Below are 17,545 nucleotides of genomic sequence, written 5' to 3'. Positions count from 1 at the left end.
ATTTACCTGTTATATATCTTGAATTCCGCCATAGAACAGAAAAGTTGCTGCCCAAAATAAAAATTTGAAATTTAAGTAACTATTACCAAGATAAAACCTTTATAAAATCTACACTCATTCGGAAACTGAAGATTGCCTAAAATACCAGCACTAAGGCGGTCAGAACGTCTGTATCTCCGAGTCACGTGAATAACGGATGCAACTGGCATATATCTCAAGTCTTTGAAAGGCATTTAGGAGTGATATACATAAGAAAGAGGATATATGTTAAGTTTCCACCGTTGTTATCTCATTACTTTGGTTGTTCTTACAGGTACATATATATGTGTTCTATCTAGTAGCATGTATTCATCTGATGAAGAAGAACGCTGTGCTCCTCATAATAGATAAGTTAACATCCACCAATTCTCATCCTCAGGCATATATCTGTTAGAAACGTAACACCTTCCGGCATACAGACAACAGGCTTAAGAACATGTCTGTCTCCTAAACAGCAAAAAACAGTTTCAATACTTAAGTTTAAAAAACCCATCAAAGCCATACATTCTCTAAAATTTAAACCATCTTTGTTAAGCGAAATGTATCACTTCCCTGTGCGTACAGGTGAGTTTATGGGACAAGCTATTCTTCACTGTTTAAAACATAATTGGTTTTAAAGTCTATTGCCATACCTAGGTGAATTCCGCCACCAAATGACATCACTAGTCATAAACCTGCGCACAATTCCTCTTCTCTTGTACTTGTTTCTCAAGTCGATATGCATGGGTTTTATATATAGAACTGGCATGCCGCGGCTGTTGATGCCAGATATACACAAGGAAACGCGTACACAATATCAGCATGTAGAAAGTGTTAAATAACAGGGTAGATTCCTATGTTGTCGACAAGACCAGCTCATACTTCAAACAAACATTTTGTGATCGTATCTCGGATCAGTTTTCCGAACTTTTCTTGAAATATGATTGTCCTTGTTTTGAATGACCTTCACGTTAAAGGTTTATGGAGCACACGGGTCGTTAAAATAAAATGAACAAAGGAATCATTCTCCTTTATGTACCACACATTGCAAGTGAAGTTTATCCAAGACTTTGTTCCAGTGGTGTGTAAGATAGCAGGCGAATAAAACATTAACCTCGAACAAAGATATCATTAGGAAGAAAAAAATATGGATGTCAACTTCTGGAACACGACATGTTGGAGTATATAGCTACTCCTTCATCAGGTAAATAAATGCTACGAAGCAAAGAACATCATATCATTTGCTTGATAACGGTGTTAGAACCTACACCGAAAACGTCGCTCTTAAATGTAATAAAGAAGTTGTTTATCCATGAATTCTTATCCTTACTTAGTACTCCAACTCCTAAATGCCTATCAAAGAAGAACAATAAGAACAACATAAGTAATAAGATAAGAAATTGGAAACTTAAGAAGGGTATATACTCCGAAACGTTGTGTTCCTCATTATAAGACGGTGACATCCATAAATTCTCCACCGTATCTTTATCACTTCTAAATGCCTTTCAAAGACTTAGAGATACCATTCTATAAAACATCTGGTAAGGCATTTATCTTCTGGTTTTGCATTTGATATTATGGAAATATGTCTTGTCTCATGGCGATGCATTACTACCCTGGTAATGTGTCATTCCTTCTGGTAATGCTTCACATAATATCTCCTGTTAATGCACTCTGTCATAAATTAGATGCAGTATATATTCTGGCAATGCATCATGTCTTCTTGAAATGTGTTTCCTCTGTTGGTAACCTGCCTTGCGCTCGGCATTAAGGAGCTTAAACAAGGACTGGTCGGCTCGGGGTCAATGTACTGTGTCTGAGTGGGGTATTCATGTTAAACGCTATCATAGAATCTGAGTTGGTTAGCACTACAAATCGGCATCACTTCGGGTGTACCAGCAGCCACAGACCCGTGAAGATCCGGGGTAGAATAGGTCTTCAACAACCCATGCTTGCCGTAAAAGGTGACTATGCTTGTCGTAAAAGGCGACTAACGGGATCGGGTGGTCAGACTCGCTGACTTGGTTGATGCATGTCATCGTGTCCCAAATGCCTGGATCGATGCTCATGATGTCAATCACTGGATTTTCTGTTCCAGACTCGATTATTTACAGACCACCGTCATATAGCTGGGATATTGCTGAGTGCGGCGTTGAACAGCAAACCAACCAACCAACCATCAAGCAGCCGCACACACACACACACACACACACACGCACGCACGCACACACACACACAATAATCTTGGACGCGACGTTAAACCCCATTTCACCTCACCTCATCTCTGCTGGTTATGCATTCTCCCCTCTGGTAATGCATCACATCTTATTGCAATGTATCCTGTCTTAATACGTCGAGTCTCCTGGTAATGCGTTATGTCTCCAGTTTATGCATCATCTCTTCTTGTAATACCTTATATATCCAGGTAATGCATCCTGTGTCCTGGCAATGCATCCCATCTTCTGATAATGCACCGGTAATGCATCGTGTCTTCTGGAAAGTTACCATGCAATTGGTAATGCATTTTTCTTCTGTCAATGCATACTATCTTTTGCTACTGTATTCTATCACCCAGTAATGTATTCTGTCTTCTTATAATGCATTATATTCTTACTAGTATCATGCTAATGCATCCTGTCTTCTTGTAATTTATACTGACGATGTGTTCTATCTCTTGGTAACGCATCCTGTTTCCTGGCGATTAATCCTATCTTGTGCTAATGCATTCTATCTCTGGTTTCCGATAAATCCTGTTTGTCTACATTTCTGTCTTAGGTGTACCACATTGTTTACTCTAAGTATGAAACTCGTTATTGGGACATGCGTTCTTTCATTTCATTCGATCAGTACATGGTTTCACCTTAAACGGAGCTATAAACAACGCGCTGGAAATACACTTTATGAGACACGTTCAGTAAGGCTAGCTAATCCTCTCCGGTAGCTTTTGAAATGATTTTAACGTTCAGGCTCACGTAAGGAAGTAATAGATTAAGGAACATCAATTTATCTCCATTCTGCCATGGCAAAATACACAAAGATGATGAATGTCACGGAGCTATTCTCCAATGATCAGGGGTGTCATTAAACAAGAATAACGTAATACTGTCAACGTGGTGAAAGGTTCACAAGTTTATTAATAAGAGCTAATTGTATCAATAGATGACAATAAAAGGATCAGATAAACTCAAACTTTGATGACAAAACTCACTGATTAATTTCATCAGAGCAAATACACAGCGGCTTAGCTAACCAACTGTAATAACAGGAGACTAGAAAAATAACACTTTGACAATATACCGACCAGATGCGTAGACAGCCAATTAAGTCGGCTGCGACGAATTAATACCCGAGTCAATTAACTCAACACGCTAATGAGTGAATAACCTAGGATGGGTTAAATAACAGGAAATAAACAGAGGGTCTATCCCTAATATAAGTCACTTGGACTATAAAATAGTCGAGAACGTCTGCATATCAAATTAGTCTAAAAGACTTTGTCTGAACAAGGAAAAAATGAAATTCCCAAATAGCTAGATAATCACGGGAAGGTTGGTTATCCAGGCGCTTAGCGAAACTGTGTTTCTAAACATGTGGAAAACACGAATAGCAAATTAATTGCTATACCCATACTGAAGGTGTAAGTGTCACAAGAAAGCACTGAACATTAGCTATCCAACGATATCATAAAATATTTACAACAAATTATGTACAATTAGGCAAACATAAGTACATGAGTCTACATATAAATAACCTTACGTTTGAAAATCATAATTACAAAAACATGTTCAACACATAGATAAGGTAGCGAACAAGTAGGAGATAACAAACATCAAGACAATACATGGAAAGAGGATGCCATCAAATCACAAAAGAACGAAATAATCCGGCCACTAAATCTCAAACACAGAATGGTATGACACTGTACAACGACGATAACCGGACTTTACCGAGCGGTGTCGGACAAATCCGGGGAGCGGTCACAAGACCGCGACAAGAGTAGCTTCGAAATACGGTGTTTTTTACATCAATATACTTCACACTTGTATATATGAGAGGCATTTAAAGTTGTAGCAAACATGAAGGTGTCACCCATGAAGAAAATGAAGCAAGCCTGGCGCTGTTTTGATCTTAACCGCACATTATATTAAGCTAGTAGTACGTCATACGCCCATTGTGACGCAACGTATATGAGTGCACAGTCGGAGTTAGAGATGGGTCAAACTTTAAGCTTGCTATAAAATTCCTAAAATTTGAAGAACTATCTCTTCGGCGATTTCTATGGAATTTTCTGCCCAAAATGCATGAGCAAAAATATTTAACCTGCAAATCACAATTTCAAAATCTCTACCAATAGTCCAGTATTCCAGTCGATACGGTGTGTCAGTTTGTTGGAAGGGAAACCTGACGAGATGCAGAACGAGTATCACTTTGGTGAAAGCCACGACCGGTCGTGCTGAATTTATTATAATTAATATATACTGTGTATCATGTTGTGTTATATGGAAATGTAATTTATTGTTAAACAATTATTGTAACTGAATTACGTTGTTTTTGTTGAGATTCAGAAGAAGTTCACTGCATTGGATTTGGACAATGATTTGTTGTCAGGAATGTAGTACTAAGTAAGCAGTTGATACTATATTTAGAAGCTCGAATTATCTGTAAATTTCCGGAATAGCATGGGTGTATTTCAAGCGTTACTGAAACGTGTTATATTCTGTGATGTTCTAGTGTCACTGGACTGGTCCAAGCTGGTTTGAGTATATAAGTGCAGCGAGCGCGTGCCTGTCTCATCTCACATTACATCAAGACCAACTTTCGTGTGAAGATCAGTTTTCACCCTGGTGTTCAGCCTAGGACTGTCATGGAAGCTTGACCACTGATGCGGCGATTATTCTCGTCATTGTCATTTCCACTGCTCTAACGTTGTATATAGCCATCGTATATTGCACTACCACTCTATTGCATACTGACAATGTAATTGCTGTGCAGTAATTTGTATTGATTTGTAAACCTAGTTAATTTTGTAACTCAATTGTTAAATGTATACCATTTGTTGGTTGTTCGTTGGTTTCACACAAAATCGTTTTACGTAAAGATTTCCGGGTTAACATATTGTTTCAATTTGGGAATCGTCGCGTAACAGTTGCAATGGTACACAACCAGGTTATGGCCAAATGAGCTTAAATTACTTCCGTAATTTTACAGCAACATATCAGCGTAGTTACGAGAACACATGGCAGCGACGTGCTCGCTATTCTGAACATGTTGCTGCCATACATCACACTCCGTAACCCAACTTTCCCCTCAAGCTGAAAAGGTTATCGTGTATCTAATTATTATCTCTGTACAAACGCTTTCTCATTACGCAAAACGGTATGCTGGACGTTATCAATCCGATCAAAGACTTCGTTGAATTAATCAGGTTCATGTGTTGTTGATTAAATGGTTTGTGTAAGATACTTCAATCTAAGATTGATGATATATATGAGATATACCAGACATATGCGATTCCCAGGTGTGGTGCAATTGATATGACCCGGGATGATATAAACATTGAACTTTGACTTATTAAATGCAAATCAAAGTCGTTGAATTTATTGAAATCAGCTGTTAATAAGCAACAGATGAAACATGTTGGTGCTTATGTCACGAAAGGACATGTGTTTGTACTGAAATTAACACCTTCAATTACTGCCTTACGTTCTTATGAGTTCGTACATCTTTCCTTTGAACCTAGTTAGTCTGAACAAACTAAGACTGAACCTTGGTATTCAGAAACATGCAATGTCAAAATCTTCGTTAGCTCAGTTAATCAGAAGCTTACTTATACAAACCTCGAACCATTAGTCAAAACCTTCTTATCCCCAACTGGCTGTGTCCGAACCTGGCTGATAAGAACATCGTTAGTCTGAACCTCATCAATCTTAACTTCGTTAGATCTAACCGCCTAGATCTGAACCTCATCAATCTGAACCTCCTTAGCTCTAAACACCTTTATCTGAAGCTCATCAGTCTGAACCTCGTTAGCTCCAACCACTTTTATTTGAATCTCATCAATCCGAACCTCGTGAGCTCCAACCACCTTTACCTAAGCCTCATTACTCTGAACCTCCTTAGCTCCAACCACCTTTATCTGAACCTCATCAACCTGAACGTTGTTAGCTCCAGCCACCTTTATCTGAACCTCATCGATCTGAACGTTGTTAGCTCCAGCCACCTTTATCTGAACCTCATCAGTCTGAACCTCCTTAGCTCCAACCACCTTTATCTGAACCTCATCAATCCGAACCTCCTTAGCTCAAACCACCTTTATCTGAACCTCATCAATCTGAACCTCGTTAGCTTCAACCATCTTTATTTGAACTTCATTAATCCGAACATCGTTAGATCCAACCACCTTTATCTGAACTTCATCAATTTGAACCTCGTTAGATCCAACCACTTTATCTGAACCTCATAAGTCTAAACCTCGTTAGCGACAACCAGCTTTTTCTTAACCTCATCAACCTGAACCTCCTTAGCTTCAACCATCTTTATCTGAACCTCATCGATCTGACCCTCGTTAGCTCCAACCACCTTTATCTGAACCTCATCAATCCGAACCTCCTTAGCTCAAACCACCTTTATCTGAACCTCATCAATCTGAACCTCGTTAGCTTCAACCATCTTTATTTGAACTTCATTAATCCGAACATCGTTAGATCCAACCACCTTTATCTAAACTTCATCAATTTGAACCTCGTTAGATCCAACCACTTTATCTGAACCTCATAAGTCTAAACCTCGTTAGCGACAACCAGCTTTATCTTAACCTCATCAACTTGAACATCCTTAGCTTCAACCATCTTTATCTGAACCTCATCGATCTGACCCTCGTTAGCTCCAACCACCTTTATCTGAACCTTATCAATTGGAACCTCATGATCTCCAAACTCCCTTTACATGAACCTCATCAATCTGAACCTCGTTAGCTCCAACCACTTTTATTTGAACCTAATCAATCTGAACCTCTTAAGGGCTTGCATCCATAGCCTGAACCGCTTTCGTCGGAATGGTTTTTCTCAACCTCGTAGACAGACCTCATTATATTGGACACCACGTAATCAACACTCGTTCGTTTACCAGGAAACATCTTTATCATGCTGTCAGACGGCAACCCTTCCGGGATAGTTCACATAGTCAACCATTCAGGTCTTTTGGTCTCACACGACGGTACGTTTTGAATTATGTCGAGAATTATGGGGAAGATAATAAAACATATTATTACTTTATGTCATAGGTTTGAACTAAACATTTATAATTAATGCATTTGGGAAATATTTAAATAGACACGTGTCTTCCAACCTTACCATTCTGCTTGGTTATTATCATGTATATATAAAAAAAAGATATGACCGGAAAATCTTTCTAGCAAATTAATCCATATTTATTTAGTCAAAAGGGTTAAAAAAAGATAAGAACTGCTTTAATTGCCCTTATCGGCGCACGAAGTAATATATATAACTCCATCGTATGTTTATATACACTACAGCATGACGCATGTTTCAAGCATGTGACAGCTAATTACTGCCCTGGTCATGTTGCCCTTAAAAACTTATAAAAATGTGGAACAATTCCATTTAAATTGTTTAATTTAAACATTTTCGGACGAGGTAAATATTTATTCTAAGCGCGTCCAGAGCTGAAGCGCGCACCATGGAATTTCAACACAAGTGTAAGAATATGGACAGGAATGTATTTCCTTGAAAAGATTTCTGGCACCATTCAAGAAAGCTGACATATTTGACTACAAATATTGCGTGAATTAATGTAAAGCCACATGATATAATCACAAGTACATCGTTCAAGGTTAATAAACAAAACTCCATGCCGGCGATGTACATGTCCTCTGCACGACATGGCGAGGACTATCATACCGCCATGGGTCATCTGATGAGTGTACATGTCTTCACTATCAACTATTGGGAATATTTACAAAATGGCATTTATGACAGACGAATGTGGCACAGAGTAAAGTTATATGCATTCATGAAGCATTCATTGACGACCCTGGTTTATAATGCTTTATTCTTTTCTTGACATAATCAGGATATGATATAAATAAAATGTGTTTTTCCTTGAAACTTTGGTTTTATCAACGGCGTGAAACATATACTGGGAGACACTGGTCTATGATGCGACACACTTGTACTGACAATGGGAATAAAATATGATATTAGCCAAAATTATTCTCTCTTTCTTTCTTGTTGTTCTGTCTCTCTCTCTTTTCCTCTCTCTTTCTCTCTCGCTCTGTTTTTCTCTATCTCTCCCTATATCTCTATGTCTCTGTCTCTCTCGGGCTCTGTTTCTCTCTCTCTCTCCATCTGTCTCACGCTCTCTCTCTGTTTCTCTCTATCTCTCTCTTCGTCTCTATGTCCGTCTTTCTATCTCTCTGTGTTTCTCTTGATCTCTCCCTCTGTGTCCATGTATCTGTCTATCTCTGGCTCTCTGTGTTTTTCTCTCTCCATCTGTCCCTCTCCATTTGTCTCTCTCAATCTATCTCTCGTTCGCTTTCACTCGGTCTCTCTCGTTCGCTTGTCGCTGTAAAGACTTAATGGATCCCTCACGTGGCGACAGTTTGTTTAGGCCTTCGACTGCAAATTTGCTAAATCGTGCGTAATATCATATTCGCACACACAAACACTCGTAATTCGCACATAAGCACGTTCCTCCATACCTTTACACGTGTGGCTTTGTCTCTAGACATTTTTGTCTGTGTCTGTGAGAGAGGTATGCGAGTATGTGTCTTTCATAGGTAGGTATACGTGTCTATCGCAACTCATACATACCTATACTTGATACAATAACAATTCATGCATAATCATTGAATACGTGCTTTGAATTGCTAATCACACATTTAGTCCGACATACATTTTACTAACGGTGTCAATATATAACTGTCTTTTTCCACGACGTCATTCATAAGCTTGAAATAATAGTTAAAACACAAACGCCATCTTACAGAGATATTCGACCAAAATTGTGAGTAAATGTAATTTTATGACGCATAATGCAAACAGTGATCAATAGCATGAGCAATTGACACGCCGTGGTGCGTGTTATTTGTGGTCAAACCGGCGTTAAACCAAACTCACTTACTCACACACCCCAAGGATACCATGCAGCTGTTTAGCATGAATACCCCACTCAGACACAGTAGTCCCTTAATGCCGAGCGCCAGACAGGGTAACATCAAGTACCATCTTTTAACGTCTTTTGTTATGACGCGGCCGGGGATCGTATACCTACCTATCTTCCGCTCTCCGGGCGGACGCTTTACCACTAGACCACGGAGGCTGTCTTTGGCGCACGGGAGCTGCCGTGTTTTTCATAGACACGACCGTCAAGGGAAACTCCGGAGCTTCCAGCTATCGCTTCAATAGTTGGCACAGTAGTCTTATGTGACTAGCAGAGTTACTTTCCTTTGACGTGTACGGATTCGCCAGTCGTGAGTGTGCTGTCACGGAGAGTCCTTGGATGGGTGATCGCGTTCGGCAGCTTGGCTCCTGAGAGTATCTAGGGCTTCGGTCCTGCCCCACACACAAGCACATGTAACACATGTGGTGTCTCCTTATGCAAGTGACTTTGTTCGAAGTGTGCCTCTGTTCACCCAGCAGTGAATGGGTACCCGGTAGGATGAGATGACAATGCGGTTGTTAACCTTCTAGCGCCTAACAAGTAGCTTGGGTTTTATACTCCCCAGGGAGATGAGAATGATTCTGGAGTGCAGACTGATCCAGTGACCGGGGTGATAATAGCTCTTTGAGCATGCGCCGGAGTGGTGTGGAAATATGCGCAATATCAGTAGCCTTTTATTATTATTATTATCAACACCATACCCGTGCTCGTAAGTTTCATCAATGTGGTAACTGTAACAAATATGCGTTGCCTTTCAATTAGGGTGATTCTCTGTTATATTCCTGAATATCCACAGATATGGATGACACGATCCAAGGTAGCATTGTTCCATGTTGATACTGGGCATAAACTGGGCCAATGGTTGCTTATTATATAAACAAGTAATACACAATTGTCGATTGTCGATTGTCACTTGATACGAAAATCAAGTTTTGTAAAAATGGTGGGTGGCTACGCACTTGTTGATAAAACGTTCCGAAGATCTTCAAACATGTGAAGGGTTCAACAATCCTTGTATTTATACACAAGATAACTGAATCCCGTTTAAGAAAGTTACATCCCGACTATTGTCACGCTACGATTGCTGTGGGTCTCTGATAGTTAACAGGTGTGACCCCATGATGATACGGGTTAGAATAGTCTTCAGCTACCCATACTTTTCGTAACAAGTGGTAAGACTTGTGACTTGCTAATTGCGTAGATCAATGGTCATGATGCTTCGGAAAAACCGAAATAACAAATCAGCGGAACAATTCATGAAATAATGTCATCGTCTGGAAGGAGAGTGTCCGGATATGTGAGATCTAGATTACAGAGGGTTTTCTGTAAAACATGTCTACTCTCAGCATTGATGTGAGAATGAATCTACACCTTATAGGAACTATCCCACACAGACCATGAAACAAAACTGTCCGAAAATAAACATGTCTAGGATTTTGAATTTCTGAAAATAAAGAGATTCTCTCCCCTCTTTTTTATCATATATAAAATCACAATTGAACAAAAAATATCTCAAATTATTTTTTTTAGTAAGTCTAATACAGAAAACTCTCCGTGTAGACAAGTTCTCGTCGGGTAATATAAATCTCCGCATACCAACAAGGCTTGTCAACGACTACTGGGTCTCGTCAGACAGTTTTATTGACTTGTTTATTTTTTCTGCAATACATTCTATAGGGAGAATCGCTGTTACTTCCCAGTCATGCACAGTTTGTTACCAAGGCGGGTTCACCTCGGTGTAGACAAAAAGAAATGAAAATGAAATATTTCCAACAAGAAGCACGTTCGTTCATATAAACTGCGAGTGTTAAGCAAAAAGAAGATTTTTGTTTGTTCAAAGCTCACAGGCCACAGGGGAAAATTGAGGAAGACAGTACTTTCACGACGTAAAGTGGTACATATTCATGGATTCATCAAAGAATTGACTTTCATCTTGTGTGAGTTCATGAAGGTTAAAACGTATGCCAATGAATTCACACAAAGTGAAAGTAATTTCTTATCACTAATTCTTATCTCGAAGCCTGTAGATCTCTACACAATTTAGTACGTGTGACTTCATGTTTACACAGGAAGCCATACAACAACTAGCAGATTATTGTACAGTATAACAACTGATATATGAATACGATGTGTTTTTAATGTTTGTAATACTGTGATGTCGATGATTGCATTAATTATATTGTTAATATTACTTATCATTCCTTTAATATGTTTCAGGGTGTAGATACTAGATAGATAAATATATGACAAATCCATTTGCGGAATAAACGTCTCTCACCCGTAGCGTGTGTTTGCCTATCACTCGTTCACTACCCTGCTACATTAGTAATTATCTAATGAGTTGGTGAGTGAGTTGGGTTTAACGCCGCTTTTAACAGTATTCCAGTTATATCGCGGCGTGTCAGCTTAATGCGTAAGGAAAGCCCGAAGTGATGCAGGTCTCAGACGTTTACCACTTCGGTGAAACCCACGAGCACGGGTATGGTGCTGACAAACCTAGAAACATAAGCCGGGCGAACCGGGATTCGAACCCACAATTTTAGGTTTCTGGCGTGCCCAAGGGAAGCAACTCTGCACAGCGAATGGCGACGCCTTAGTTGACTGGACCACCCGGGGCCCCTCCTCAAAAGGAGAGGTGACATAAGCGTTCGTATGTTCACGTTGTTCTACAGTGATATCAACGAATATAGACAAATAATTAGACGAGAAAGGTCGGTTAAGAACTACTCCAGTGAGTCAGCCACAATGACAGCGTGTCGTAAAACATTTACATCAAGTCCAAGACGTCAAAATGACCGACACGATAAACGTGACAGGAGATACTTCCAAGGTTGACCATGGCAGTAACATGATCGTGTTAATCACCATTGACGTCATCAATTGGCCGATCATATGAAAGGTGATCATAAAGATGTGTCAACATACTAAAATAAATTCATAGAGTGTTGTGGAGTGTCAATACCAGCCGAGACACGAATCGAGTCGTAGCTTAGATATTCGTGAACGAGCATGCAGTAAAACTCTCTGACTTTTTTCAGTGCATGCTTTCATGAAAGGCTGAGTTCAAGATTAAAGGGTCTATCTGATCAGAAACAACGCTTCTGTTTGCAATCATGCTAGGGAATTCCCAGATGTTCCCCCGGGAATATAGAAATAGTCCGTCATTTAAAAAAACAGTCTCGTGAAAAACGTATGACCGTCAAATTGTGGCGTTCAAACACTTATGAACGTCGATTCCGTGGTCATGTGACCGACCTCTCGTCCAAATGAATTGCCGTATATCGTGTAAACTTCACATTACAAAATTCTATATTAAAGATGTGAGAGTCGAAGCCTGCAGATAACGGAGTTTGGACCAGATAAACCACTGGTTACTATAGCAACGATGCCGTCGGGAGTGATGACAGGTGACATTAGTCAGATCACATTTAAGTCAGCACTGGGTGCTTTTTCTCGTTGATGATGTTTTCAATCACTGGTTTACGTTTTATTTTCTCAATGTGATTTCAACTCCGTGTAGATTTCTGAGCAGTATAGTGACCGAATGAATGTTGTTTTCACGCCCCAGTGTGACCAGCCGGACCTCTTTTTAGTCAGCTGCTACACGCGCAGGAAACCTTGGACACACACTGACGGGCAAGATAAAGTATCCACCCATGTTTAGGGGCGGTCGGGTAGCCTAGTGCTTAAAGCGTTCGCTCGTCACGCAGAAGACCCGGGTTCGATTCCCGACATGGGTTCAATGTGTGAAGCCCATTTCTGGTGTCCCCCTCCGTGATATTGCTGGAATATTGCTAAAAGCGGCGTAAAACCATACTCACTCACTCACTCACTCACTCCACCCATGTTTGATGGTGGCTAAACATGAAGCAAACAAGAAATGGTTATTTGATGATGATGCATTTGACTCGGGCATCATTGTTTTGACCCTAAGAGTTTCGGCAACTGTTTTCAGCCTAGTTACGTTCTGATAATGTTTGCAAATTGTTGGTCGATTCCAATTTTCAAGTGTATACTCTCTTTTGCATGTAATCCCCATGACCATATGTGTTGGCTTTCAAGGAGCACGTCAGAGGCATAAAAACAATTTAACAAGCCAAATAAAAACAAAAATGAAAATAATGAAGCGTAAAATGTTTATGCATAAAGTATTTTATCAGTCAGGAACCGACGCTCACTGGTTTTGCTATATTAAACCTGATGACGTTCGTGAAGAACGAACGCTTGACACGTGTATTCGTGATAAGAACTACAAATCAAATCTGTTAATTTGACAAGTGGAATTTTCACAGTCAAGAGTTATATGGGGTAGCAATCGACGCATTGTCGTCACATTTCCCCGCCGGTGAGTCACTCTCGTGTTCGGCGTTCTGATGTGAGACATTTGGCTTGTGAAATCAAAGTTTACTGAAAGTTTATTTTCGTTCGTTGACCCTATTAGAGACAGAGCCCGACTTCACGCTATTGTGTTGTGTGACTCACGACAACGTTTGGCCCGCACACTCTGTTTGAATTGATAATTTGAAATACAACACACGGATATCGATGCATCTAGAGGTCATACCTGTATGAATCATACACCGCAATGTGACTTTGAGACTGTGTTAGTCATCGAAGACATACGGTGCAATGTGACTATCATGCACACCTGGTGCAATTACATACGTTATAATTTTGATTGACATGGATTAAAATAGACACGTGTCTCTTCGTTTGTTCGTTCCTGTAAATCGATACAATTCCCATACATTCATAATTATGTTACATAATTATGCGGAATCAGAAGGCCTGTCCGAGGTGTTGTTGTCATGCATCAGCATCGACAACTGCTACATCAGTAGAGTTGACATGCATAGTATTGCCTAATCAGTTAATTACACAGTCGGGGTTGACATATTCGGCGGTGGCAGCGTAATGATGCGGGTGGTATTCTCCTGCACTGATAGACCGAACCTGGTGCAACTCACAACGGCCGACGCTAGTGTGATGAACTCCAGCAGCATGTTTCTCCTATTGTAAACCATGTCTTTTAACACGACAATGCTAAACCGTTTAGATCACTCTAACAGCAACATTACTACGGAACTACAATGTACACACGCGCTGCAGGCAGGGTGTACAAACATTCCCCAAAGTGTGATTCCTACCCACTTTTCGCCCTTGGCCAGGAGGTTTCAGGCAGAACTTTAGGCTGATGACGGAGACACGAAATATTCAGTTTACATGACTTCGAAATGTGTCCTTTTCCGCGAACCAAAAAACCTGGTTATGAGTTGGTATTTTTTAGTTGTATATATGTACATGCATTTCTGTAGGTATTCCATGTTATCAGCCATGATAAAGCCAAAGGATAAAACGGTATAGGTCACTTACAAATATATAAGGTAAGGTAGGTCAATGTTTACAAACTAACATGGCACAACCTTTGTCTTTCAGCAATGTAGAATTAACAATTGGGGATCTGGACAAGTTACTGAGATAAGTGTTATCATAATCAAAATAATAGTAAACAAACGAAAATACGTGTCTTACAGGTGCGTAACTGAATCATTTTATCATTTTATAATTTTGCGAGGACACGAGCGGGATGGGTTTCAATACTTTATCTGTGCGTGTAATTTTTGGCGACTTAAGGGTCTCAGGTGGATCCAGTTATAGGTCTTCAGCAACCTATTCTTGTCGTAAGAGGCGACTATGCTTGTCGTAAAAGGCGACTAATGGGATTGGGTGGTCCGGCCTGCTGACTTGGATTTAGTTGGAACTATATCATCCGTTGTCACTGTCCGACTGACTTACCACTGACCTTCAGACGTAATATATATATATTCATGTCCACATTCCAGGAAGATTTTAATATGTGTAGATACTGATTGTGAGTGATAAGAATAGATTTCGCGACGACGGAATTTACGAACGACATTATATGGTAAAGAGTGTTTCAGTTTTGGTATAGTGAATATATTTTATTGAAAATTCGCCTGGGATCGCTAAATACAATGATTATTCCTAATACAGGATTTGTTACCCCCCAATAACACAACCCTAGTTGCTTAAGGGATCCATTGAAGCTTTGTGTGATTTCACAGCCACTGTCAATGTATGTTCCATGCTGAAGCAGGAAAACCAGTAATCGAGATAATGAACATCGATCTACACTTTTAGTGTACGATTATATGTGTTGAGGAAATTGTAGATCCCTATATTTGACAGAAATGGAGATTTATTGGACATTATTAAACGCAAAGGATATCCCTAAAAACTATTGATGTGTGAAATATATTTTAAAAATATTAAAAACGAATTACCATTATGTGTTGCGCATGGATTATATTATCTGATGCTGGTGCATTTCCGGAATTTTCCGTTGTGCCTTGCTCTTTTCAATGCGGGGACCACGGGTGGCCCAGTCGTCTAAGGCGCCGCGATTCGTCCCTAGGGCATGCAAGAAACCTATGATTGTGGGTTCGAATCCCAGTTCGCCCCGCTTATGTTTCTAGGTTTGTCAGCACCATACCCGTGCTCGCGGGTTTCACCGAAGTGGTAAACGTCTGAGACTTACATCACTTCGGGCTTTCCTCCCCCATTAAGCTGACACGCCGTGATATAACTGGAATACTGTTAAAAGCGGCGTTAAACCCAACTCACTCACTCACTCTTTTCAATGTATGGCTGCTTACAACTGTGTGGGGACCAAGACGAGCAATCTGTACATCTCAGGCAAATATTCAGAAAATGACGAATAGAATATTCGGCTTGGCACGTGTAATAAAGAAGAGAAAATACATCCCCTGTGTTGTCGTACTTCCAACCGTACGATTAATATGAATAATTAGAGCCGTAATCACAGATATAAGTTTCTTCTGTGTGAACTTTTTATAAACTTTTCAGATTTCTCAAAAGTTATATATAATAATTTAACATATCATTATCACGTACATCATGGAATGACGTAATTCGCATAATATTTCATAAACATTTTATGGTTAAACAAACAGTCATAACTCTTGAACGTCATCAATTCGTCACGTGTCTGTGCAACCGTTACACAAGTACATCTGGAGGTTATCGCTGATGATGAATTAATTTGTACTCATATTTATTCAATTTGATTGATCTGAAAATCTCTGCAATATGCGAAATAGATTTCCGGATCTTTACAGGCGCATTTCTGTACTGCGAATCGTTACGCCTCAGATCACTGGGGTCCTGTGAAGATCTGGATTAGAGTTGATCTGTAGCAACGCACGCTTGTCATAAGAGGAAATATGCTTGTCATAAGAGGCAATATGCTTGTCGTAAGAGGCAATATGCTTGTCATCAGAGGCAATATGCTTGTCATAAGGGGCGATATGCTTGTCATAAGAGGCGATGCCTGTGGCAATGTTTAATTCATTGTGCCTTTTTTATATTCTGTCAAGTATGAATACGTGAAGATTTAATAAGATTCAAATCCAATGTATATTTCAAGGAAATGTAGTAGACATTATGAGTACTAGACTTAATACCTTGAGTTATTGCATCCTGAAATAGCAACTCGAGAGTAATATAAAAGATTTATTCCCGTGTGTCTCTGATGGAAGAGATGTCAGGCACTGACAATCCTCCTGCATGCAGCACCTGCATCGTGTACTACATTCCCTTTGCCTCCAAATGAGAAAGATGAATTGCAAAATAACTCAAAATCGGGAATAGTATTAAATGTCAATACGGTACACGACCCCTCTTATGATGTGATTCCCACTACCGTCGCGTAGCACATGTGTGTTTGCGCTGTTCCCCCTACCGATGTGCCCCCCTCCGTTCAAGATGTCAACTTTAAGACGTAACAACACGATAGTTTCTTAACACCTTTTTTCCAATGATGTGAATGAAAACAAACGGCAGATATTGTTGGGTACAGGGTATTCAGTGCCGTGTATCGCACTGGCATTTAATAGACTATTCCGATTTGAGTTATTTTGCAATTCATCGTTCTCAGTTTGGAGACAAACTGACTGTAGTTGTTAGTACGGGTGCTTGGCGGGTAGCGTCAGATTAATGTGCTATCAAATCCCAAAGTGACGCAGGCCATTTAATGTTTATATCTGTGTCGGAATCTACAAGTATGGAATACTGTAAGGGACATTCTCGCGTTCTCGTGTTTTGGGCAGATCGTTTCCATAGGTCGAGATCGCGAGAATGCGAGATCGCTAAATTGTCCCTTGCAGTATTCCATACACAAGCATGGGTGTAGTTCTGGCAGTTCATGGATCATAACGTGGGCCAATCAGGGAATCGAACCCGGTGACATGGTTATCGCGGACGATGAATTAATTTGTTCCAATATTTATTTGATTGATCTGAAAAC

The 17,545-nt window shown here is 39.9% G+C and overlaps 1 protein-coding gene across 1 annotated transcript in view; it reads right to left on the bottom strand.

Annotated features, from left to right (window-relative positions):
• Positions 1-6,109: 6,109 nt before the first annotated feature.
• Positions 6,110-17,545, bottom strand: part of LOC139469409 (uncharacterized) — a 33,676-nt gene continuing 22,240 nt past the window's right edge. The window contains exons 2-4 of the mRNA XM_071251572.1: positions 6,804-6,957; positions 6,490-6,627; positions 6,110-6,313 (exon numbers count right to left, since the gene is read on the bottom strand). Of these exons, the coding sequence (XP_071107673.1) occupies positions 6,110-6,313; positions 6,490-6,627; positions 6,804-6,957 (496 nt within the window). The remainder of the gene's footprint in view (positions 6,314-6,489; positions 6,628-6,803; positions 6,958-17,545) is intronic.

This window comes from Haliotis cracherodii, unplaced genomic scaffold (assembly GCF_022045235.1).
Source record: "Haliotis cracherodii isolate W230 unplaced genomic scaffold, xgHalCrac1.p SCAF_2, whole genome shotgun sequence".
NCBI classification, from domain to species: domain Eukaryota; kingdom Metazoa; phylum Mollusca; class Gastropoda; order Lepetellida; family Haliotidae; genus Haliotis; species Haliotis cracherodii.
The sequence above is the reverse complement of the archived record's forward strand: the minus strand, read 5'-3'. Positions and strand labels throughout refer to the sequence as shown.